This window comes from Gambusia affinis, linkage group LG23 (assembly GCF_019740435.1).
Source record: "Gambusia affinis linkage group LG23, SWU_Gaff_1.0, whole genome shotgun sequence".
Lineage (NCBI taxonomy): Eukaryota > Metazoa > Chordata > Actinopteri > Cyprinodontiformes > Poeciliidae > Gambusia > Gambusia affinis.
Window position 1 is genome coordinate 12246766 of NC_057890.1, and position 25036 is coordinate 12271801.

The 25036-nt window shown below is 39.4% G+C and overlaps 1 protein-coding gene across 6 annotated transcripts in view; it reads left to right on the top strand.

Moving 5' to 3' along the window:
• pcloa (piccolo presynaptic cytomatrix protein a) overlaps positions 1–25036 on the top strand; it is a 52423-nt gene that overhangs the window by 14559 nt on the left and 12828 nt on the right. For 4 of the 6 annotated variants that reach the window (XM_044108028.1, XM_044108031.1, XM_044108029.1 and 1 more), the window contains exons 4-16: positions 2351–2554; positions 5190–9249; positions 9543–11074; positions 11794–13861; positions 15410–15457; positions 15975–16057; positions 17165–17240; positions 18343–18468; positions 20393–20501; positions 20778–20842; positions 21709–21893; positions 22545–22595; positions 22743–22873. In XM_044108028.1, coding sequence (XP_043963963.1) covers positions 2351–2554; positions 5190–9249; positions 9543–11074; positions 11794–13861; positions 15410–15457; positions 15975–16057; positions 17165–17240; positions 18343–18468; positions 20393–20501; positions 20778–20842; positions 21709–21893; positions 22545–22595; positions 22743–22873 — 8738 coding nt within the window. Of the gene's footprint in view, positions 1–2350; positions 4832–5189; positions 9250–9542; positions 11075–11793; positions 13862–15409; positions 15458–15974; positions 16058–17164; positions 17241–18342; positions 18469–20392; positions 20502–20777; positions 20843–21708; positions 21894–22544; positions 22596–22742; positions 22874–25036 lie in introns of all 6 variants that reach the window. The other 2 variants (XM_044108027.1, XM_044108030.1) reach the window with 2 other exon arrangements.

The following is a 25036-nucleotide window of genomic DNA, read 5'->3' on the forward strand; positions in this document are numbered from 1 at the left end:
CAATTCAATGTGCATCTCAGTTTTTAATCACAATCTGTGGTATTTTGAGTTTCATTTTTCCTAAGCTTGCATTTCTGTCCTGTTTTGTTGACATGATTGTTTTCTGTGTTCCCTAATTTACTCTGCACCTTCCACCAGTGCCGCAGCTTCCTGCATTACCCAGTTGTTTCTCATCTGCTAATGAACTCACCTTTTTTAGAATTCCAGAAATCAATCTCCCTGTCAAAAGGAGTTTGTGGGTTTTCTCACTCAGTGTAAGATCCTCTTTTATCGCTGCCAGCCTGTTTGGTTGCTTTCAAGAGTTGAGTTACAATTAAATGCCGCTCTCATCCTGCACCTCAAGCCTTCATTTTGCTGTTGTGGCCTCAAAATAAAAGTAACTAAAGTCGTAACATTGTGAAAATCTGTAATACGGATCCCAATAATTAAATTACTGGTTTACTCTTGTTATTAATAAGTGCATTATCTATGTTTACTGGAGAAATAAAAACTAACATGGCTCCAAAGAAATGCACAGGTTGTCATAGGCCATAAAAAAGTATTTGACCCAATCGATCACAACATACTGTTTCATAAATTAGAACAGTATGGCATCAGATGATTGGTGTTTAGAAACAAGTAAGTGGGTGTGTGTCAATCTCATTGTTAGGACTTTTCTTGTGGGGCTCTTTAGGGGTCATGGTTTGATCCGAAACTAGTTATTCTATATATAAATATGGATTTTGTATTTCCTTTGTTGATTATTACAGTCTGAGTGAATGGATTAGAAAGACGGCTTAATGGAAGCAAATTATCACTAATTTGCACAACAATTTTTTTGGACTCATGGAGTGATGTCCATTTTGCTGAGTAAGTTATGAACTCTCCATCAATTGTGTGTTTGTTGCTGTTATACATGTTCAGTTTTTTGTCAGCTTTGCCTTTTCTTTGGCAAAAAAGTTGAAAGGAATCTATTTCTGTGTGGAGGCTGCAGTTGGCTCAGTTCCCCTCAGTAGCTCTATTAGAGACAGTGACAGAGGGAATGGGTAGTAAAACGTTCCCGTTGAAATTTCTCGATAACGTCAGTGATAACAGGCTCTGAGGAGGCTGGAGCTCACTAACAGCCTGAATGAGTATTTCTATCTGCAGCCATCTCTCTACCTTTCAGTGCCTGCTCTTTCTAGTCATTACGCCAAAGCCCCCACATCATGGTTCTGTATCAGGAAGCAGTGCATCTCTATATTTTGGTTGCCTTTCCATGCCTTATTAGAGAAATCCACATGCAGGTGTGTTAATCATTCCAAGCCACGGGCTACAACATGGCGGTTCATGCCTTATTTAATCAAGCTGAGCTGCTGCTAAATTCCCCCTCTGTCATCATCTTCCACCTCCCTCCTGTCTTGCTGTTTCTTCATCTCTCCACGCGCAGAGATAGACTGCATGACTCTAAAATTCATTTTTAGCATTAAATCCTGTCAGGGTAGGTTGTAGAAGGATGTTAACACATTTGTCAAACTGTGATCTGAGGTAATTGTTTGCACTTCAGGTCTACACACAAATATGTCGAGTGTGTGTGAGTCTGTGCTATTTTTTGATCTCCAGTCTCACCATATTGATTGTTTATCATTTTTCCGCTTTAGCAAAGCACCATGGGACATTACATACCAACAATAGATCCACATCTTGAGTAAAAGCACTCAGGAGGATGTCCAGTTTACATGAAGCGTCTTCCTCTAGAGTACTCTTTTACAGCAAACACATGGGGATAGATAACACTAATAAAACAGTTGCAGCATGACAACACAGCTATAAAGGCACTTCGCACCAGGTGATTTCGAAGAGGGTTTTGTAGCCACCTATTGTACTTTGCATAAGTAGCAAAATGTGTATTATTAGAACAGAGTTAGGTCTTTGAATGCAATATGTGCAGTTCTCCTTCCAGCTTAAAATTTACACATGCATACAGTCATAAAAATTCAATGACATATTTTGTATGTTGTATTTTTCAGATGAAATGTGTTGATGCTGAGTGTACTTTTGTTTATGTTTACATTTACAAATATTTACATGTTTCTAATTTGTTTTCCTAGTGAGGCTATTATTGTAAAATTCACAGCAAATGTTGGACACAAATCCCCAAAACATGACAAGAAATTGCTATCTGAAAGTCTGGTGAAATAAGTGGGCAGAAATTATTGAACACATTTACAAAAATTTATGAAATACTTAACAAAAAAGTATTTTTTGTTAATGATAACTTTGGACTTCTCATGAGAAACTCAGAAGTTAGACAAGGTTATCTATAGTCATTGTTAAACAGATCTGGAGGCTTTGTATTTACTGATTAGTTGTCATCATATTTGTCTTGCAGAAAGAATGGCTTTGCCTGAACTGTCAGACTCAAAAAGCAATGTCAGGCCAGCTGGGAGACGTCCCACCACCATCCATGGCGTCCCCAAAGAAGCAAGAACCCGCTCCGCCCTCTGACCCCTCCACCACCCCAGTTCCTGCTGGTGTAGATAGCAAACCTGTAGCTGAACCAATAGATCCAATCCCACCTGCTACTGAGATCAAGGTAGCAAATACATCCACACCGGCTTCACCTAAACACACACACACTCCTGTAGAGGACATTCCTCAGGAAACATCTGATTCAGAAGAACTAATAACACACTCATTAGCAGATGAACCACTGTCTGATCAACAGCTTTTAAATTCAAAGAGTTTAGCTGAGATAAACTCAGAAATCCCACCTGTTGTGAACAAACCGCTCAATTCTGAGAACCTACCAGAGGATGGTCCTCATCCTGACACAGAGCTACCTGACACTAACCAACAAACACAGAGTGCAACTGTCAGTGAAATTCTAGCGGCTGAGGAACAACAGAGTAGCTGTGAGAAAGCGGCAGAGAATCTTTCTCAGTCTGACACACAGGTTCTTAATGTTGAACTGCAAACACAGTGTGGACCTGCTGGTCAAATCCCAGCAGTTGAGCAACAAGATAGCATTGACATTAGGGCAGAGCGTCTGTCTGTAACCGTTGAAGATGAAGCACAAAGCCAATTGACAAATGCTGTTTTAGGCAACACAGCTGGCTCTGTCGAGGTAGAAACTAGGTCGGATGCCAAGATTGCTCAAAGTGAGGGTGCAGCTCCCGCAGAAGATCAGAAAACCGTTGAGTCAACACCTGAGAAGCTCCCAGAAGCCACAGTTGAGCCAGCTGCTTCGGTGATCCATGAAAGAGTTACAGAGGAGACTTTACTTCCAGTAAAGCCAGATACTACTGCGACCGATGAAAACAATGACAAAATATGTGGCGTTTCAACTGACAAACCCCAAAATATACCAGCAGAGCTAACTCTGTCAGACGCAACATTAGAGATCAACAAAAGAGACATCACTGAAGAATCTAGGGCAGACATCGTTGCACCAGTTGTTTCTAATGATGTTACTGCAGAAAATATGTCAGCAACAGAGTTGATAACCTCTGTAAACCCTGCTGTCAAAGCCGATGCAACTGAGAACACAAGGGAAGAATTACAAGCAACACCAGCAAATGATACAGAATTAGAGATTTCTTCGGTCAATGAAGATAAAAATTTTCTTGAAGTGTTAGAGGAAGTTGGTCAGGAAGCTGAGGCAAAAAACCAGACTACAGACAAAGAAGAGGAGCCAGATTTAGTAGATATCTTTCCTGCTGCAGCCCCATTAGAGAAAGAAACTAATGTTCAAGAGAAAGCAAATATAGAAAACGCTGATGAAACAAAAGACTCTGAGAAAATTATTGATGACAAGGAAATTGTTCCGTATAAAACAACTGAGAAAGATAATGAACTAGTGGGAGTTGACACTGAAGTAAAAGTAGGCACAGCAGAACCAGTAGAGGTAAAATCAGAGGAGGGGAAATCATTAAAAGAGGAGGGAATTACAAAAGAAACAGTTGATGACCAAAGAGTTTTCAGCAAACATGATGATGAAGCATGCTTAATTAGAGCAGTCAGCAACAATGCTGAAAATATTCTAATGGAGAAAGAAAAGGAGGTAGAAAAGAAAAGTGCAGCAGCAGTAACTGTCCCAGAGGAAATGCCAAAGGAAGATGTTCAAATAAATAAAGATATACAGCAAGAAACCAAGTCTGAGGCTATTGAAGGAAGCCCTGTTGAGACAATGGCATCATTACAGAAATCCGAAGAAATAGAAAAGTCTCCTGCAATAGCAGAGGCTGTACTACAGGCAAGAAAACAAAGCCTGGAGGATAGCTCTTTAGAGATGAATGAACAGTCTGACAAAGCAATGGTTATCTCTGATCCACCATCTGTCGAATCAAGACAGCAAGAAGCGAATGCTGTTGAGGTGCCAGTTAAAAGTGTACAACCTGTGCTAACCTCAGCCGATATCATCGAATCAAAACCAAGTGATAAAACCTGTGAGGAGAAAGACTGTGAGGGTGAGGTAAAGGCTGGGTTGAGTCCCACAAAATATCAAAATGAGTCTGAGGAAGTTGTTGAGCCATCAGTCAAGGATAGGGAGGCAGAAACTGACAAGAAAGAGGATGAGTCACAGGCTGTCGTTGGCAGCCTGCAGGAAGCTATTTCAGTATCTGAAGCAAGTGCAGTGTGTGACAAAGATTGCAATACAGAATTTGATGTAGAAGTGAGCTCCACTTCAGAGAAGCATGAAGCTTCAGACCATGTGCCTGCTGTAGTACCTTCAATCCCATTAGCAGAATCTGAAATCCAGTCTGTTGTTAGTGAGGACAATGCAGGTTTGAAGGAAGAAAGCGCGGAGGAGCAAATGGATGCAAAAACTAAGCCTGTGGGAAAGCATGGAGATGACGATGCAGTTCCTGAGGTGACCATAATGTCTAGCAAGCGTAGCAGTAGAACTTTAAACAATCGTGCATTTCTGCTATATTTTCTAAATTGGGTGTAAAGAGTAGTAGCAAATAGGAAATGGAAATAGTTATCAGTGTTAAATTATAGTTGAAAATTGCTAAAGATTTTCAAATGCAGTTGAATGTATTTGTAATATGTTTTAGAACACGTGCTTTAATATATTCGACCAAATGTTTTTTTGTTGATAAAAACTGTTGCAACTTGTCATTACTGCATATAAGGAAAAGCCGCCCCGTACAAGAATGATAAAAAAAATATTTTGAAACAGATTGTATACTGCCAGAAGTAACAATGAATTTCTTTCTATTTACCAGATCAAACAAGAGGAGAACTTGAAACAGCCTGAATTGAAAGAAGCTAAAGAAGACAATCTCACAAGCCCATCAGACCTAGCAAAACTTGAAAGCTCTGTGCTTCCCATTCTAGAGGCCCAGGTAGACACAGAGCAGGAGGAGAAACAGACTGATACTTTAAAGACCAGACGCAAATTGGAGGTTCTTCCTCTCTCGCCTGATTCTCCCAGTTCAGAAGAGGATAAAGACCTTTCAGAGAAGAATGCCAAAAGTACTGGAAAGAAAAAGCTTCTTGTGCCAATTGATGTCAAGGCAGATTCCCTGGATGATAGCAGTGAAAGTTTTGGAAAAGAAAGCCCAATGTCAGGAGATGATGAGGAGTTTATCAGGAAACAGATCATAGAAATGAGTGAGAATGAGGATGCCTCTCCATCAGATGAAGAAAGCTTAGTCAGGCGAAAGATTAGAGATGACGATAAGAAACAAAATGACAAGAAAGAGACTGTAGAGAAAAGCACATCAGGAAAAACAAGACGGTTAACTAAGAAAACTACTATTAGTCCCGATGATGACGATGTTCAGGAAATCACAGCATCAGCAGAAAAATCTGATATTGTCAAAGAGGATGAGAAAGAACAAAGAATTTCTGCACCTCGCAAGTTACAAACTTTTGAGCTGAATGTAACCAGCAGCCCTATATGTATACCTAGTGCAGATGGAGAGCCTGAAATAGAAAGTCTAACAGACTCTCCAGATGATCGGTCTCGGGGTGAAGGGTCATCTAGTCTACATGCATCTAGCTTCACTCCCGGAACATCGCCGACGTCTCTTTCATCTATGGACGAGGATAGTGACAGCAGTCCAAGTCATGTTCGTACTGGTGAGGGTAAACAGCACAGAAAAGCCAAGCACCGACAAACTGGGCAAATGCTACCCACTATTGAAGACTCGTCAGAGGAGGAAGAGTTAAGGGAGGAGGAAGAACTTCTCAGGGAGCAAGAAAAACAAAGGGGTTCAGGAAAAAAGTCTAAAAAAGATAAGGATGAGATTCGGGCCCAAAGAAGGCGAGAGCATACAAAGACACCTCCGAGCAACCTTTCTCCGATTGAAGATGCCTCACCAACTGAAGAACAGAGACAGGAAGCAGAAATGGAGGAGATCAGACGATCATCCTGCTCTGACTTTTCCCCCAGTATTGAATCAGATCCTGAAGGTTTTGAGATCCATGCTGCAAAAATTGCAGAAGTGCAAAAAACATATCAGTTGCCTATATCTGTATCTCTTCTCTCCCCAACAGATGATCAAAACACTGATAAATCTCAGAAGAAAGCTCTCAAATCTGCTGATGAGGCCTATGAAGAAATCATGCTAAAGGCTAAATCTCCAACAGTTGACACAGGTGAAATTCAAGCAAAAAAGGAAACAGTATATGGTGGCATGCTTATTGAAGACTATGTTTATCCATCTCTTCTTGACAATTCTTTTGATCGGGAAGAGACGGAGAAAATGTCTGTTCCTGTTGAACCCAAAAAACTGAGATCGCCCGATGAAGTTTATGAGGACATGATCAAGAAAAGAAAGGAATTCATGCAGCTAGAACAAGAATATGAAAACATAAAGCCAAAAAATGAAACCCCTAATCCAAAAATTGTGTTTCAACCAGCTGAGAGTACCTTCCCACAAAGCGGCACAGTGACATTAGGCAAAGATGGGAAGCCACTGTTAGATGCTGAAGCAGCCTATGAGGAGTTGATGAAAAGAGTTCTAACTCCAGGAACAAGCCCAACTCAGCCTGAGCCAGAAATGGAAACTACTTCATCAAAAAAGGTTCTTCACCCTATTCCAGACTTAAAGGTAACACAATGCTCTTCTGGAGAGTTATCCTCTGATGATGAAACTACAGTTAAAAAGGAACAGGCGGTGACGGGAACATCAGATATAATATCAGAAAAGAAATCTGAACATGTAAAAGAAGTATCTGAGATTTCCCCTTCAACCACAACAGAACAGACAGAACAGCAACCTGACAATGAAACCTCTACTTCTGAGGTTGAACTTGTGGACCTTTCTAGTACTGTTCCAAGATCATCAGCTTCTGTGACTGCTAATGTGTCACCCCTACCAACAGTCCCCCAATACACACCTAGTATATCTAGTGTAGTGTCAACAGCTCCCCCTGTCCCTCCTAAGCCAAATATTTTGCGCCGGGCTAATTCTCAGGAAAAAGGAGAAGAACCTGTTGCACCACCCCAGCCTCCTCCCACTCCACCAAAACCCACAGTTTTTCCCAGGAAAGCCCCAGTTCCGCTTCCACCTCAGGCTTCAGCACCTGTGAAAAAATCTGAGCCAGTGACTATGACTTCACCCCAAGGATCGCCTGTTAGACAAGTTGTTACTCCAACGTACAAACCTCATATTCCACCTCCTGTTCCTCCAAAGCCAGCTATTCATGGGATTGTAGACTGTCACAGACCAGGACATGGTGCCAAACCACCAATTGCACCAAAACCTGGTTCACAGCCACCTTCACCTGCTCATGCCCCTCTTCCAACAAGACCTACGGTACTTCCCACTGGTCCAAATGACTCAGTCCTTAATTTGAGCCCCTCTTCTGAGGGCAAGACATTTCAGCCTTCACCAAAGTCTCCTTCTTCCCCAAGATATGCCAGCAATCTTCGTGACACGTATGTAGTCATCACACTGCCATCCCAGCCTAGCTCTCCAGTTGACAATGTCACAACACAAGCCCCCTCCGGTCCTGGACCGGCATCTCCCTCAAAGCAGGGTCAGCATGAGAGTTATTATCAACCACAGCCTCAACACCCATATCCAAAGCAAAATCAACAACCAACCCCTCCTCCTCAGCCAACCAGAGTGCCTCTGGCGTATACACGTGTCACAGAGTCTATTGAAAAACAAGAGATTTGTAGCCCAGAGAAACATGTTTCTAGTTCTTGTCACATAATTGAGGCCATATCTGCTTCAGCACAGCCATCTGTTATGCCTAACCTCATATCTCAAGTGGTTACTACGGAAGTTCAAAGAACCACTGTCTCCGTTGTTCATGAAAGAACACCACCACCAGTACCAACTCCAATAGCAACTGGTGTTCCAATGTCAATAGAGAAACCTAAACCTCAAATACTAGCACAGACTGAAACAACCTCTCTACCCTCTGAGGTGGTAGATCTTAGAACTGTTAAGGTTGATTCAGATTCAAATATGAATGGTGTTGATCTGTCCACCGCTCCAGATTCAAGACGTCAGTCTTTTGTGAATGATGTCAGTCGCCACACCAGTGCAGTGCAATCACCTGTGGTCAACCTGAGCACTGAATCTTCCACTGTTTCAATAGTAACTGACAGCATCACTATTGTGACCTGTTCTGCCACAATACAGCAATGTGACATTAAAGAGGTTTCTCAAGTCTCCTCCATGCCCCTTCAGTTAACAAAAAACAAGGCTTTTGAACCCGTTTCTCAAATTATATATCGACCAGTTGAATCGCAGCCCTCCACTCTTGCAACAGCAGAAATCCCAATTAACCTTTCAGTTGGATCAAATACAATGGCAGCAGGTTTCCAAGCCATGCCAGTCACTGCTCCAGTCCCTCCTGTGGCAACCTGTGTTGCCAATGGATTATTTACAGGAAGAACCACAGTGGCAGGAGCTGTTGATCTTAGTACCTCAAAACCTTTCAATACTTTGGTATCAGTTGATGTGACTTCTGCAGATGTGGTTACAACGGTAATCACAGATGATGGCAAACCAGTGGATCTAACAGCAGGGAAGAGAGCTGTGTGCTGTGATGTTGTGTACAAGCTGCCATTTGCAGGAAGTTGTGCAACTCAGCAGTCTACAACACCTCTGCCTGAAGATCGTTTTGGATATCGGGATGACCATTATCAATTTGACCGAACACCTTATGGCATGAGAGGGTTTGGTGGAATTAAACCCTCCATGTCAGACACCAATCTGGCAGAAGCTGGGTTATTCATGTACAAGAGTAAGAACAGTTATAATTTCAGTGTCACAACAGAGGGAGCAGTAGATCTCACCTCAGCGAAGATATCAGATGCAGGTCAGTGCAGTGACATTGCGGATCTGTCACTTCAATGTCACTTTGAACTGCCTCCACTTATTCATGGCTAATGTGGATTTTTCATTTCTTTTGTTTTATTTTGCATGGATTTTATTGTGCTTTTCATTCAACATATTTTTTTTGCATGTGCCTGTTTTGCTTGTTCCACCTCTATATAAAATAGTTTTTTTTTTTTATCTTGGCAGCATTTTTTTATTTGCTGAAGGCATGGCTTGATTCAGAATGAATTGTATGAAAACATGGACTAAAAATATATTTTTGACTTTTGACAGGTGAAGCTGTTGACTACTCCAAGAAAGGCAGTTATGCAGGAATGACAATCCCCCCATATTCCCATTCAAGTGCCACAAGTGCTGTCAGTTCACTCTTTGGGACGAGTAGTGTTTTAAGGTCATCCAATGGAGTGGTCTATTCATCTGTTGCAGCGCCAGTCCCATCAACATATGCAATTACTACTCAGCCAGGATCCATATTTAGTACAGCATATAATAATTTTTCAGGTATGCACACAAGTGACACCATGCCTTCTTTGTCGAATCTCCAGAATTTACCACTTACAAGATCCCAAAGTTTTCTCTCCACCATCTCCACAACAGAAGAACAAGGAGATGCTCCTCTTAACCTGGAGATCTCAAAGGGAGGTGTTAGCGCTGTCAATGGTACAGCTACAGCAGCGGCATCTTTATCCCTTGACACATATACAGATGCATCCCTAGAGGCTATAGCCGCTTCACTGGAAGCTCTCTCGTCCCCAATGGTTCCTGGAGATGGCCAGTATCAGGCAGAGCGAGAGAGGCTAGAAATGGAAAAGCTAAAGCAGCAACGCTTAGCTGAGGAATTGGAATGGGAGCGGCAGAATATTCAGCGATTCCGTGAACAAGAACAGTTCCTAGTACAGAAGGAATTAGAAGAGTTGCAAGCCATGAAGCAGCAGATCCTGGCTCAACAGGAGGAGGAAAGACAGGCTCATCTTATGATGCAAAAAGAAACATATGCTCAACAACAAGAGCAACTTGAGCAAATACAAAGACTCCAAGAACAATTGCGACTACAGTTAGAAGAGCAAAAGCTTCGTCAGATGTACCCAGGTGCAGACATCCCAGGACATGGCATACAGGAGGCCATTGTCTTAGGACCTGACGGCACAGTGCTTTCTCGAAAAATTACAGATAGCGGATGTCAGACTGATGAGGAGGATGAAGTATTAAGCAAAGCTTACACAGCAGGAAGAAAAAAGAAAAGTGTTAAAAAGAGTGTTGATAGCTGCGTCCAGACTGATGATGAGGATCAAGAGGAATGGGAGGCCCAGAGAAGTCGACAAAGTCGTCCCCGTACTGCTAGAGGTGATAGGGGTGGGGGTTCAATGTCTCTTCAAGCCCACACTGAAATTTCTATACAAACTGACTCGGATGGAAATATTCGAATGGACACGAGAATGGAGGTGTCAGACTCAGAAAGGACCTCACCAAAGAAACGTCCTACTCCCTTAGAAATAGCCCAGTCTGCCAACCTAAAACCAGAAATTTCTTCCCTTCAAGCTCATCCTAAATCACCTAAAGTACTTTATTCTCCTGTATCACCATGTATATCACCTAGCAAATCCCTTGAATTTGTGTCCTATGATAAGTCCCTAGGCGATACCAGCCCACAAAAGCTAAGGGAAAGCATAGACCTATCAAAATCCTCTCCATCAAGTCCTCGGGGACCCAAAACCATGCAGCGATCGATGTCTGACCCAAAACCCATGAGTCCAACAGGAGAAGAAAGAGAAACATCTGGTACACAGTATGGGGATGGCCATATGGTGAGTACTACATTTTCCTGCACCATTGTGACAAATGTCAGACACTTGCACAAAGGTAAATGTTTTTTGTCAATTGTCAGAAATTGAGCAAGATGTTGCTGATGTTGTTTTTTCCCCATTTCTTTTGTAATGAGTAAAATCGATTTAAGTATATTTAAGGAAAACATTTTTCTGTCATAGCAAATTTCCTGAAATAAAATTCTCCCTAGGCAAGTTACCATTGAGAATTCCATACCTTCATTAATAATTGGGGAAAGTAAGCTGAACATGCAGAAAGAAATGTTGATGCAGATTTTAAGAAAGACCAATTACTACTTTGGTGGACTGTAGAGGACACGTTTTGTGATTTTTATGGGAATAAATGCAGAAACAGAAAAATTGTGATACATCATCTGCTAATGAGTGTGTTGTTAGTTCTTCTGAATCAGGTGTTTCTTAAGGGATGTCCTCTACAGGAGTCTGTGTGTGTTCAGGTGAAATTGGTGTGGATGTATTTGCTACCTTGATCTCAGTAGTAGGTGGGATTGGATCTTTTGTTTCAGCTACTTGTTTGCTATCTACACCAGCAGGAAGTAACATCACTTACCCAAGAAAGCACTACAGGCCAACGATAGCTCTGCCCTTACAGACTAGACACTATAAATGTTATCATATATTCAAACATGTTCATGTGTTAAGGTTTTTAATTGACTGATATTTTATGTTACCATTTACTATAGGGGAAAGGATTAGGCGGCACACCCACGGGGACCCAAAAGAAGGTGAAAAGGACTCTTCCCAATCCCCCCTCTGAAGAAGAGTCAACAACAAGTGGACAGACAGCATACACCACAAACTCAGCTCGCCGAAGAATGTGCCGAAATTCAAACATGGCACGTGCCAAGATATTACAAGACATTGATCGGGAGCTGGATCTGGTTGAGCGAGAGTCTTCCAAGCTCCGCAAAAGACAGGCAGAACTAGATGAAGAGGAGAAAGAGATTGATGCTAAGCTTAGGTATTTGGAGATGGGGATCAATCGCAGAAAAGATGCACTTTTAAAGGAAAGGGAGAAAAGAGAAAGGGCCTATTTACAGAGTGTCGCAGAGGATAGAGATTACATGTCAGACAGTGAGGTTAGTAACATCCGAGAGACTAGGAGTGTCCAAGATGGTGGTGAAGATGAGGACATTGAGGATCACCTTCTTGAGCGCCCCAGAACAGCTCCTCACTCAGAACTTGATGATTTTGCTCCTCCCCAAACTGAGCATGAGTATGGAAAATACTCTCAGTACCAATATCCTCAAAGCCAATACCAGCAATCAATCTATCAGACTCCACAGACCTACCAATCTCACTCTATCTACTCCTCTGTTCCTTCACTTACTACTGCCCAGCAGCAGAGTTATCAGCAGATGCTTTTGTTGCAGCAGAAAGCGGCAAGACAAGCGGCTCTCCTGTCAGAGCTTGATGCAACTAAATACGATGTCATTAGCCGTCAGCCTGATCCCACGTCATCAGCTTATCTTGGTGTGAAATATGACAAATATGGTAACCATCTAGACCTCAGAGCCCTGGAGGTGGGAAGCATAGCAGGTAGCCCAATGTCCGCTGTTTCTGATTCCTATTACACAGAGGTGGAACACCACACACCTCGGAGCTACATGCTGCTGGAAGATGCTGCAGAGTTAGCTAAGGCCTCCACAGGTCTGTCTTCATCTTATAGTCTAGCTGAGAGGGAGCTGGCTAAGGCAGAGAAGCTTTTGCGTAGAAGTGCTGCAGATCTTGGGTCTACTGACTTTCTGGGCTCCACCTCCAGGCTTCATGCTTTTGGAAAGACTCCTGATGAAGAGGATGCAATGGAGGAACCCTATGAATTAAAACTCCTGAAGCAGCAGCTCAAGCAGGAGTTTAGAAGAAGTACAGGTGGTACAGAAAGCTTAGAACAACTGACAGGTCTCTCCCAAAACTACTATACTCCAAGCACTGGTGTCTCTAGTTATTCCCAAAGACACTATCCAAAGTCAGACAAATACAGCATCAGTCGACTTACTCTTGAGAAGCAGGCGGCAAAACAACTTCCAGCATCAGTGTTGTACCAAAAGCACAAAACTCCAATACTAGATCCTAAAATCTCCTCCAAGTATTCCTCTCTAACAGACAACAGGGGTTTGGAAACTGATTATAACTATTTGGGATCTACCAGTGCGTCGCCCAGATCCAGCAGGCTGCTGCAGGATGAAATTACATTTGGCCTCCGAAAGAATATTGCAGAGCAACAAAAGTATCTTGGGTCTACCTTGGGAGCCAATTTAGCTGGATCCCTAAATTTGGGCCAGAGCTTGGGCTTGGACTCTGCTTATCCTAGTGGTAGCCGGTCAAGACCCTCATCCAGACCTACTTCATGCTACGGCCTGGACTTGTCAATCAAAAGGGACCTTTCAAGTTCTTCACTGAGGCTTAAAGCAGATGGAGAGTCATCTGGAGATGGTCCAAGTTATCAAACCCCCTCTGGTCGCACCAAGCCCACCAGCCTTCCAATTGTGCAAAGCGGTCGTGGACGAATTCCTATTGTGGCACAGAACTCAGAGGAAGAGAGTCCATTAAGCCCCGTTGGTCAACCAATGGGCATGGCTCGTGCATCAGCTGGGCCCCTGCCTCCTATTTCAGCTGATTCAAGGGACCAATTTGGTTCCTGTATATCCCTACAAGATTCCCAGCAGCAACAACATATAAGAGAAGAGCCAACAAGGGGTAGGAGTTATGTGCTGCTGGATGATCTTCAGGGCACAATGTCAGATAGTGAAGGTAAAAAACTAACTTGTAAGACTGCATCTCTTTCCTTTTTAAGTGTCTTGTGAATAATAGTTTGTAGGTGAGATATGCATTGAATGCTAGCATGCATGACATACATATTTAGCTTGTGATTAATATTTTAAATTTGTGCATGCTTCTTTATTTTTGTTCTTCTACTCAACATTTACTTTGTTGTGCATCTTATTTTCAGTACCTGTCCATAACTATTGTCTGTCTGTATGCATGTCTTTGTCTATTATGCTGACTTTGCTTGCATATATATATTGTAACATTTCTCTTTACATTCACTGTATAGTCTCACCTTTTTTGTTTGCATGACAGTCTAATTTTGGTTCCAACTACATTTGTAGAGATTCCTCCCATCAAATATAATGTAACAGTTTCTAAATTTATCTGTAATGTTTTATGGTCGAGAACACTCTAACACAACACAAAAAACACAAGATGCTGTTATCATAAAATGAAATGCATTAGATTTGATGGAAAACATTTATTTCTACATAATAAATTCAAATCTTAAACTTGCATGTCTTTTATGCTTGTCTTTTGAAATGTGTGTATTGCATGTCATTTATCATTTTTTCTTTCACGAGTAATACTTCTATTTCTAATCAAGATTTAAACGTGTACACAGACCTCTATGTTTAGTTTATTGTATAGTTCAACACTTTAAATCAAATGGAGAAAAGAACTGCTAAAAAACTTTGCTTTTATTTGTAGGAGATTACCAAAAAGCAGAATAAAAAATTGAGACCAAGATCTTTTGAATACTTTTGAAATAAAAACAACCCAATTTGAGTGGTTTGGAAACGCACTCCTATGTCAAATAGGACATTTAACTCTGAGTATATTTGGGTAATGGATTCAGCCAAATATGTAATGACTTTTCAGCTAATAAATGGTTGCCAGGACTAATTGTTGTCATTTAGGCTACAAAAGAATGACTTAAAACATAACCTATTACCTGGATTATTGAATAGCCAGAATTTGGATACAAATAATAGTTGCCTTACACTTAATCTGTTTTTTTTTTTTCCATTTTAATGCGCCATCTTCTGTTAGGAGAAAGCTAAGGTGTCAGCAGAAAAAAGAAATTGTCAGTTTTTGTTGTCCCAGGACCTACTAAGATTGTCTATCTTTCAAACAAAATATGTGCTTTCCTAATTTGATGCATTAGAGAAAATGGCAGATATCTAGCAGATTGTAGTTTATCATTAATCCGAACCAGAACCCAGGCATAATGTTGTGTTATTTATGGATCCACCCGGCCATGCTACATTTCCTCATCAACGTTTAACTTGGGCGATTTTATTGTTTCTGCTTGTTGTCTTGCTGACAACAAATAAACGTGATGCATCTCTCTTGCTAAAATGTCAATACCTCCATTTTTTGTTTTGACTTAAACACATAGGCCTTTATTTTTACATTACTTACAAAATAAGCGCAAGAAAAAAGTCAGTAACAATTGTTTTTATTCTGTCTGGTAAATATAGTAATTGCCACGATTTTGCAATGTAAACCAATTTGCCTTAATTACAGCCCTATTTGATTCCATGATGGCATTGAACAGAGACGATGCAACTAATGGTAGAGTATTAGTTTAGTTCTACAGTTATCCACGAGCTAACATGCTAACCTGAACCACAAGTACAGTGTATCTTTCAATGGAATTCTGACTAAATGTTGGGGAAAATGAGTGGAATTGTGAGCAATTTTTTTACTTAAAAGCAGCAGATTTTGTTGCAAATGTCATAGAATTTGTTTTGAATAAAACTGCTTGCTTTCAATTGAGGAAAATTCATATTCATATATACAACACCCAACATTTACATTCCTGGAGGATTTTATTTCCCCTTACTATTTGATCATAATACACGCCTCAGTAATCCTGTTTAAGTCATCCACAAACTGCATTACTTTTCTGCTTATTTCACATCAATGTTCGTTTTGCCATTCAGTTTGTAAGTCACCAATATGTTTTCATCTTTTATAATCAGCTGTGTCCTTATAAGCATGGAATCACATTTAAATACACTTGAACCCATCCTGTTTTGTAAGATGCAAACATTCTGACCCCGAATGAGTTTGAATTCTGTCCATAAAGCCTATCACCTCAGGCGAGACGAGACGGACTGGTTTGACAAACCGAGGGATGGACGGCCAGAGAATGGACAAGAAAAGAGACAGGTGAAATATGCGACTCAATAAATTGGAATATGACTGAAAAGTAATTCAGTAGAGACTCAACATGTTACAAGTGTTAATTTTCCTGAATTTTAATGATCATGACTTACAGCTAATGAAAATTTTAAATTCAGCTTTCAGAAAATTAGGGTAATGCATTAGATCAAAAAGAAGATCTCTATGTCTTGTGCACTCAGCACTTATCTAGAAATCCTTTATAGGATTAGGGAGCCTCAAGTTGTTTTAATAACAGACTTGGCTTGTTTGCATGTCTCATGTCTCTCTTCACAATGCCCCAAAGATTATCTCTGGCATTTAGGTCAGGAAAGTTTCCTAACCAATCAAGGAGCTTGATGTCATGGTCATTGTACTTTTGTCAGTGTGGGCAGGTACCAAATCTTGCTGGAAACAGAAATCAGCCTCTCGGCTAAGCTTGTCCACATCACTGAGATGCGGACAAGGCTCTAAAGTTTCTTTATAGACAACTGTGTGACTTTAGAGCTCACAGAACTCAGTAGACCAAGACCAGATGACATGGCTCCCCAAATTCACTGGACTGCCAGCGTTTTTAAATTTTTGTGGCCTACCCTTGTGAACAACGTAGCTCACAAGCAAAGGCCGCCTTGTGAATGTAATGACCTGAAATCATTTCAGACCTTTACTTTTGTCTGAGAATTAAAGGTAATCTAAGCTATGTTTTCCATAAATATTTAGATAAAAAAAAATCTGCATTGAAACTGTCTTTTATTGGTTTTATGTGATATTTAAGCTTTCTCTGAAACAGAATTGTTCAGTCAATAATAGGTCTGTGCTATTTGTCTTTTGGAGTGATCAAGCTTAGAAATATATTTTTAATTATTAATAAATAAATTACTTTAAGAACTTACTAGAACCAAATGATTTTGTTTGTCTCATATTTATAAAATTAAGGTGGGCGTAATCCTACTTTTTTACTGAAATGACTGAAGTGGTATAAAATGCTTACATATTCGATGAACAAAGACGCCGTAACAACTGAATGTAGTAACTCACATCCAGTGACACAAATACCTTACATGTAATGTGAGTGCAGAATATTAGTTGCATATTTTCCTTTTGTATGCACAACAGGGAAAAGGTCCATACTATCCGTTCCCTCACCTCAGGGTCAAACTGCAGAGGGATCTCAAAGACCGCAGTGTCACAGGTAAAGTAACACAGGTTTAATAAAGTTAAATGTAGTACTGTGAAACTCTAGGTGACATTTCCATTCACAATGTATTGTAAGCTAATCACTTATCAACCATGTAGATATTATACTGCCTTTAGTGTTCTATGTTGGTTTCATTTAATCAGTGTGAATTGGACTGTATTCTTCATCACTGTAATTTGGTGTGGCTAAATCTTCATGTCAAGATGATGATTTAAGGAGCACGACTGATGAGTGTCATGCATTTTATTTATACTGAAATCCCATTGAAGGAGCCAGTCACATCCTATCACTCACCTCCTTCAGGCTCAAAGATGGCAGACATGTTTTTGATCTTGCTTATCTTCACAGTTAGCTTGCCATGTTCAAAAAATAGCATGTCCGTCACAGGGAAGGGATGACTGATAGTATTTGTGCTGTGCGTGGAGCCGTTGAGCAAAGGAGGAAACCAGTAACTTAATGTGATGAAATCCACATAGTGAAGCTGGTTCTAGACAAAGGATTGGAAATGTTTACAGCTCACTTTCAAATAGAGACATCGTGCTTCTTTCATATTGGTAACATAAAATACAGCAGATCTCAAGAGTGCACACATGTCTGTCTAATAAAACAGAAAGCTTCTGCAATGTAAAATAACTAGACTATGACGAATCATTTTCTCTGTCAAAGAAATATTTTTGCTTTCTGATTCAACTGAAAAGAAAAACAACCTGAGTAAGAACGCATACCATTTCAACTAATACTTTGCTAAAGCATGTTTTTATTTGCTTTTTTTGCATTCAGAACACTGCATTTTTATTTGGAAATAATTGGATAATCTTACTCAAATGCTCCTCAGGTGACATTATGGCATTCTTTTGTTTGTTTCTGTTTTTTTCTCGGACTTAGGTCAGAATCCCAGTTATGCCATTTCACAAGTATTTTTTTTTTTGTCTGTTTAGTTTCTTCTGGAAAACCTATTCTTTTTTACATTTTAATGCATACTGTGATTCCAAGACAATAAAATTATTTTTTTAAATCAATTTTCATGCATTACTTTCCTATTGAAAATAACACAAATATTTTCATAATATCAATATTTCTGTCTTTTCCTGAACAGGAAATGGTTTGGGTATCCGTGTAGTTGGAGGAAAGGAGGTTCCAGGTGGGAACGGAGACATTGGAGCTTATGTTGCCAAAGTCCTACCGGGTGGAGCTGCAGAACAAACAGGAAAAATTCTTGAAGGTAAAACCTTCCCCTAAATTCCTTTTCTTTTATTTCGGTATTAAATAAAATAAACAGCTAAACAAGTTTTCTAACCTTGAGGGTTTTTGAAAATGCATTTCTAATTACAAGTCTAGTTCTGCTTGTTTTCAGATATGATAAATCTCCCAATCTACTAAAACACACAGTGTTGTTCAGAACTACAAATACTGTATGACATAGAAGTCACCATATCTACTACTACAGAAGCTAATGTTTAACTGACTGTATAGGCTGTATATGTAAATGTGTTCATAAGTTTCTCAAAAATAATTATACACTTTTTGTCAAGAAGTGTAAAAAGCTATTTTCTTTCTACATTTTATCTAGTCTTTAAAGGTATTCAGTTTAATTTGTTTTTTTTTCCCACCACAGAATAACCTTTCTTATTGCGCAACAAAAACCAGCCCTCATAAAAAATTATATATATTTATATATATACACTTTGTAATGACAAATAGGTATGAGAATAAGATGGCTTAACAAATGGGGAGACTTGCACCTCATGATAAAATAAGGATGTGCAAGGGCATTGTAGTTGACCAGAAATCTCCCCTCTGCTGGGGATGACAGTCTGCCAGTATAAATCAGGCAAAGCCACCCCAAGATGTGCCTCATCACTGCATTAGAACGGTGGATGTCTCCTGAGTTGTCTGCTGCTCGGTCAAGATGAGCCCTGAGTGAAGACTAGTGTCTCAAAGTGTCTGAATCAAACCCAGCAATATCCTGACTTACAGTGCCATTGAAAATATGTTTTAAAAAAAAAATACTAGAGTCATTATTCAATCATTCTTTTGAAGTCCATATGAATCCATCGGAGCCTGTCAGATATTTGAAACTTTTTATTTCACATACATAGGAGTGCACTTATTTTAAAGAGTATATTTGAACTGTCCTCTGACAATTCAAGCTAATATTTTCTTACGTCAGGCAGAAGCTCATCTATTGTAGTCGTCATGGTCATTCCCACATTTTCTTTGCAGTAGGTAGGAGGGGCAGGACACAGGACCTTATTTTCTTCTTTCAGAGATGAGTGAAATCACCTAGAACATGAAAAGGTCCAAACAAATGTGTGCAACTTGAAAACTGAGAGCTGTATCAGAAAAATGTTGGAGTCATGAACATCGGTATTGCATTGTGCCCTTTGGACAGTTTTCATAATTCTATGCCATTTTTAGAGATCATGTCAATGTACAAAACACGTTTAGAGGTGAGCAATTGTACATCAAACATTACATTGCTCTCCAACCATTGCTAAAGCAGGTACTTAATAAGAATAGATTTTTCCACAAGTTATCAGATCATTATTAGCGCTGAGCATAATGGTTGCAAAGCATTTGGTTCCGATTCACTGTGTTGCTGCATGGAGAAACGTTGGGATGTTCAGAAGCTCAGTGTCATGGAGAAGTGTGAGTGTTTGCACATATGACTGTGTGTGTCTGGTCAGTTCAGCTGGTCGCTGAAATCTGACATCTTTAAAAAGTGACAATTTGAAACTACAGTGTAGCTTCCCTGTCACTCACGCTCATTCAGCCCGCGAGTATCGTCGCAAACCCAAGACACTACTGATGAGCTGCTTCAATCCATGTAAGTCGTGTCCATGTAAGTGTGCAGGATGAGAGATTGCTGTGGCTTTGCTGTGTTGACTAACATTTGAGGACATAATGTCTGAAGACTGTCTCTAGATTAACTTTCTACTTCCGTATCTTAAATATCCTACTGTAAAAACTCACCTTAGATGATAAATGAAAAAAATCTGGGTTCTATTAGTTAAATAGACCCATTCAGGCTTTAATTTCCTTTGTTGTGGTTTGATGTGGCCTGCTTTAATCTTGACTATAAAAAAAGTAAAAGCATAGTAAATACAGAGTTGTTGATGGTGTCCTCGTGCCCTTTCTTTTCACAGGAATGCAAGTCTTAGAGTGGAACGGTGTTCTACTGACGGGAAAAACTTACGAGGAAGTGCAAGGATTGGTTGGACAGCTGTGTAACGAAGCAGAACTATGTGTCAGACTGTAAGTATCACACCTTCTACTCTTTTTACTTATGTTGTTTGTTTTTTTTATATATCCTCTTAATTTTCTTTTGGACCATTTTTTCCATTTTTGCCCATCTATTTATGTGTTTTATTGCTTTAAATAACTTAGCAATTCCGTATTTGTTAACTCTAGAGGTTATTGTGAGTCCTTTAATTAAACTTAAAGCAGCGCTTATCTTGTAGGTTTTTATTTTTTACTTTATCTTTCATCATGTATGATTTTCAAAGCTAAAATGAAGTCTCTTCTTTTCAGTGATCTTAACATGTTGGCTGAGTCTGAAGATTCCCAGCATCTTGATTTGCAGGAGCCCAGCAAAGGTGATGTATTGTGTTTTCCTAATTTTGATCATCACTTGAGGTTTCTCTTCAATGCAGTCTCTTTGACAGTTTTATAGAATGTTTAACCCATCTTCAATAGTTGTGTTCTCTTTCATTAGAGAATGTAATGGAGCAACACTTTCAGTTTGCTTTCCAAAGGAAAATGCTGTAACACTTTATTTGACCAGTTGTGAATAAGATTACACCGTCATAAACATGACATAACACCATCATGGACATGAGTATGTCTACATGAATATTTATGACTGTTGTCATAAAGTGTCATTCGGTAAATCATGACACTTTTAATACAAAGTTGACATTATTCACAATGTCTTTGTTATGACAACTTGAAATTATCCAAGAAATCACGATCTGACAGAAATGTGTTATAAAAGTAAGAAATGTGTTATAAAAGTATTACTTATTAAACTTTAAAAATTATGTAGCTTTATGTAACTAAAGCTAAAGTTTAATCAGTAATACTTTGATAGCAAATTTATGAAGACTTGCTCATGTTCATGACAGGTGTTGTGTCATGTTTATGACGGTGTCATGACAGTCTTATTCACAACCTGTCAAATAAAGTGTTACAGCATTTTCTGTTGGAAGGCAAAATGAAAGTGTTGCTCCATAATGTATATTTGAGAAAACAAAATATAGGGGCCAAACTTTAATACACACTGAAATGGACAATTACACACACACATTTTCTATGTTGCGTTCATAGGTTTGAATCACCAAAAGAGTTCTTAGAGAGTACATTTATGATCTCATCTATATCGCTCCTACAAACGAGGACACCAAGTTGTGTAATGATTGTGTTTGTAAGATGTTCGTTTTGTTTTGGGTTTTTTGACTTGTAGGGGAGAAACCTCCCAGATCTCCAGGCGTTGATCCCAAACAGCTAGCTGCTGAGCTGCAGAAAGTGTCACAGCAGCAGGGTCCCATGTCCGCATCATCTTCGAGCCTGGCCGCTCCAACGTCTGCGACGTCCAGTCCCGGTCAGCCTGGATCCCCCTCCGTCAGCAAGAAGCGCCACGCCAGCAAGGCAAGTCAAAGGGAAGGGATCTGAGGTTTCATACATAAACCTCAGAAGAGTCAAGTACAAAAGTAGACCAACATAATTGGGCTTTCAAAGTGGTTTAACCATTTTTATTTTCTTATTTTATTTTTTTCCCCAAAACTACAAATGTACATCTAAAGAAGGAAATTGCTGCACAACCTTGTCTTGTTCTGTCACAAAATCTTCTTAAAAAATGTTACATTTGTGGCTGTAATGTGAGAAAACGAGAAAAAGGTTCAAAAGAAAGTAACACTCTAGTCTATCAAAATTGTAATCTGAAACAAGAAATTTGACTTTGATTTTTAAATGCTCACACTGTAAAGACATAAAGTGTGCACAAATAAACTTTAAAGGATATAAAACGGATAAAGGAATCATAAATCATTTATTTACAATCCATTTCACACATAAGCTGAAAAAACGTATTGTTGTGCAGATTGCATAAAAGACAGAAAAATGAACAGACATAAACTTAAGGCCCTTGTAGCAAATAATCTCCCAGTTGTGCCTCCAAGCACTGCAACAAATACAGCAGAGTTCTGCACTTTATGTACCTCAGGACCACCCACCAGTAAACTCCCCACCTACACACTTTTATCTATCACAGTCTTAGCATCTTATTCTCTTCCTTTATAGACCACAGAAGGATCCAAGACCCACTCCCACCCCATCTCTGGAGAGATACAGGTCTGTAAAACAAATCGCTGCTATTTGCAAAATGTGTTTCTGACTTTTAGTGTCTCTGAAATATTCTGAATCCAAGACGACATAAAGGTAATTCATGCCATTCGTGGGATATTTCCTTTTTTTTTCAACTGCCTTTTCCTTTTACAGCTTCAAATCCACTACGACAAGCAGCTTGGCAACTTGATAGTTCATGTCCTGCAGGCCAGAAACCTCGCACCCCGTGACAACAACGGCTACTCGGATCCATTTGTAAAAGTGTATCTCCTACCAGGGAGAGGGTGAGTCAGGGGAGTGCAAATTTTGAGGCACACCGTAACTGGTTCTGAAATGGAGCAAAGTTGGTTATGATTGCAAGTTATCATCTAAGAACATTGCTGGTGTAAAAATTTTAGGGAAAAAAATCCATCGCATGTTTTATTCAGAATTAGAGCCAGACTGAAATGATGTTTTGTTCCATCTGATATTTTCCCATCCGTGCTGCACACACAGCCACTTTGCTGAAAACAAAACTGGATTTTCATTCATTTAAAATCGATTTAAGATTGATTTTTTTTTTTTTTTTTGTCTTACCATTGCATCTTTCGATGTGCAGCACATGGTCTTTATTTGATATCAACTTCACATCACTATGACACTTTGAGCCAACTAGCTTTTAGGTAAGCTAGGCTTCACGTCATCTCCTCTTTTTTTAACGAAGATTACTAGCTTCTAATCACTGCTTAACAAGTATTACGTGAATAACGTGAGGCTTAATGGAGACATGTGTTCAAGCTGTTGATGGATGTGATACTGCAGGTATAAATGCAGACAAAATCAATAGTGCTCATATTTGCCTGCAATCTGATCCACACTCCCTCAATAAGTCCAGGGCTCCCCTCTCAGTTTGATAGCATTATAATGCAATTTACTCTTTCACCTTCTCTTCTGCCTGAGATGAGACCTTCTGTCGAATTCTGTGGGTTGCTTTTTTTTTTTTCACTGATCATTTATGATAAATATAATAATGTGCGGCTCTATGCATTTGGCCAACACTCTCTAAGATCTTCAGCTTCATATATGTCCAGATGCAGGTAAGGATGTTGAAGTTGGTAGTACTGAGGCAAACTGTTAGACCGAGACATAAACCCTTGTGCACATTCTCATGTATATGCTTTTGAGCTATACATGACTTTCCACAGCTATTGGCACAAACTGTAATCCCCACACAGACTCTCTAGTTCCATCACAGATCTCCTGACAACCAACTTGAGGTTGTTGAGAACAATCGCTTAAGGCACAGCAACCAGAAAAAGAGGAAAAACATGTTGTTTGATTTGGTGAAAGTTGGTACTAAATTTCTTTCCTTTAGGTTGCCGACCTGCAGCTGTTTGAGGGGGCTCAAAATATGTGGGGGGCCCCTTCAAAAAAGTATTTTATGTGAAAACCCATCTGCCATAAGGTCATGACCATTGAGTTGTTATAAAGTAAAACTATGCCCTTCCCAAAATAGCTAATCCTACTAAATGCCCTTTACACTCTGAGCACTAAATGGCTGCAGAGTATCAATACAGTCCTAGGTATGTGTAAAATATGCATCAACAAGCATCTTGGCTACATAAAGACCAAAAGCAGTTTTAAGCGATTTCGTAACAGAAGTTAAAAGGTGTAAAATTGACAGTTTTGATTTTTATATATATATATATATATATATATATATATATATATATATATATATATATATATATATATATATATATATATATATTAAAATATATATATATATTTATGTATATATATATATATATATATATATATCTATGTTGTTATTATCTGTAATCTCATCTGTAATTATCTGTATCTCTTAGCTGTGCTACAGGGATTTCATGGTGCAGTGAGTTTCTACACTCAATTTTAGCCAATTTTAGTAATTTAAACAACTGAAGAGAAGATTTTGATATCTGTGAAGTGGCTGGCTGTATCAATTCACCTGTCCAGCTGTAGTGCATCAGTCCGCTAAATGTTTAGTAAATTATTAGTTTAGTAGTTGTAATTATTAGTAATTAGTAATTATTAGTAGTTGGTTTTTTTCCAGCGACATTTAAAGATGATACATTCTGGTGGTTTTTGAGGTTTGATAGTTCTTTGGAAATTATCACCGGGACAAGGTGGAGTGATACAGCAGGTAGCCTCATCCACCATAGCTTTGTGTAATAACAAAGATGAGAAAGTAGTTCTAAACGTAACAAAATCACTTTTCAACTATTTGTCTGTCATGTCAACACAGTGAAGTTGTATAAGAAGTTGGAGTTTGATAAGTCACTACACAATTTTCAAATTAGAAAATTGAGTCTGCTGCTCAATACTGGTGCACTAAACACACTATCAGTGAAACATTATAACAACAACTTAAAAATCTTTTTCGCACATTTTCTGTCTTTTTTTTTTTTTTTTTACTTTTAAAA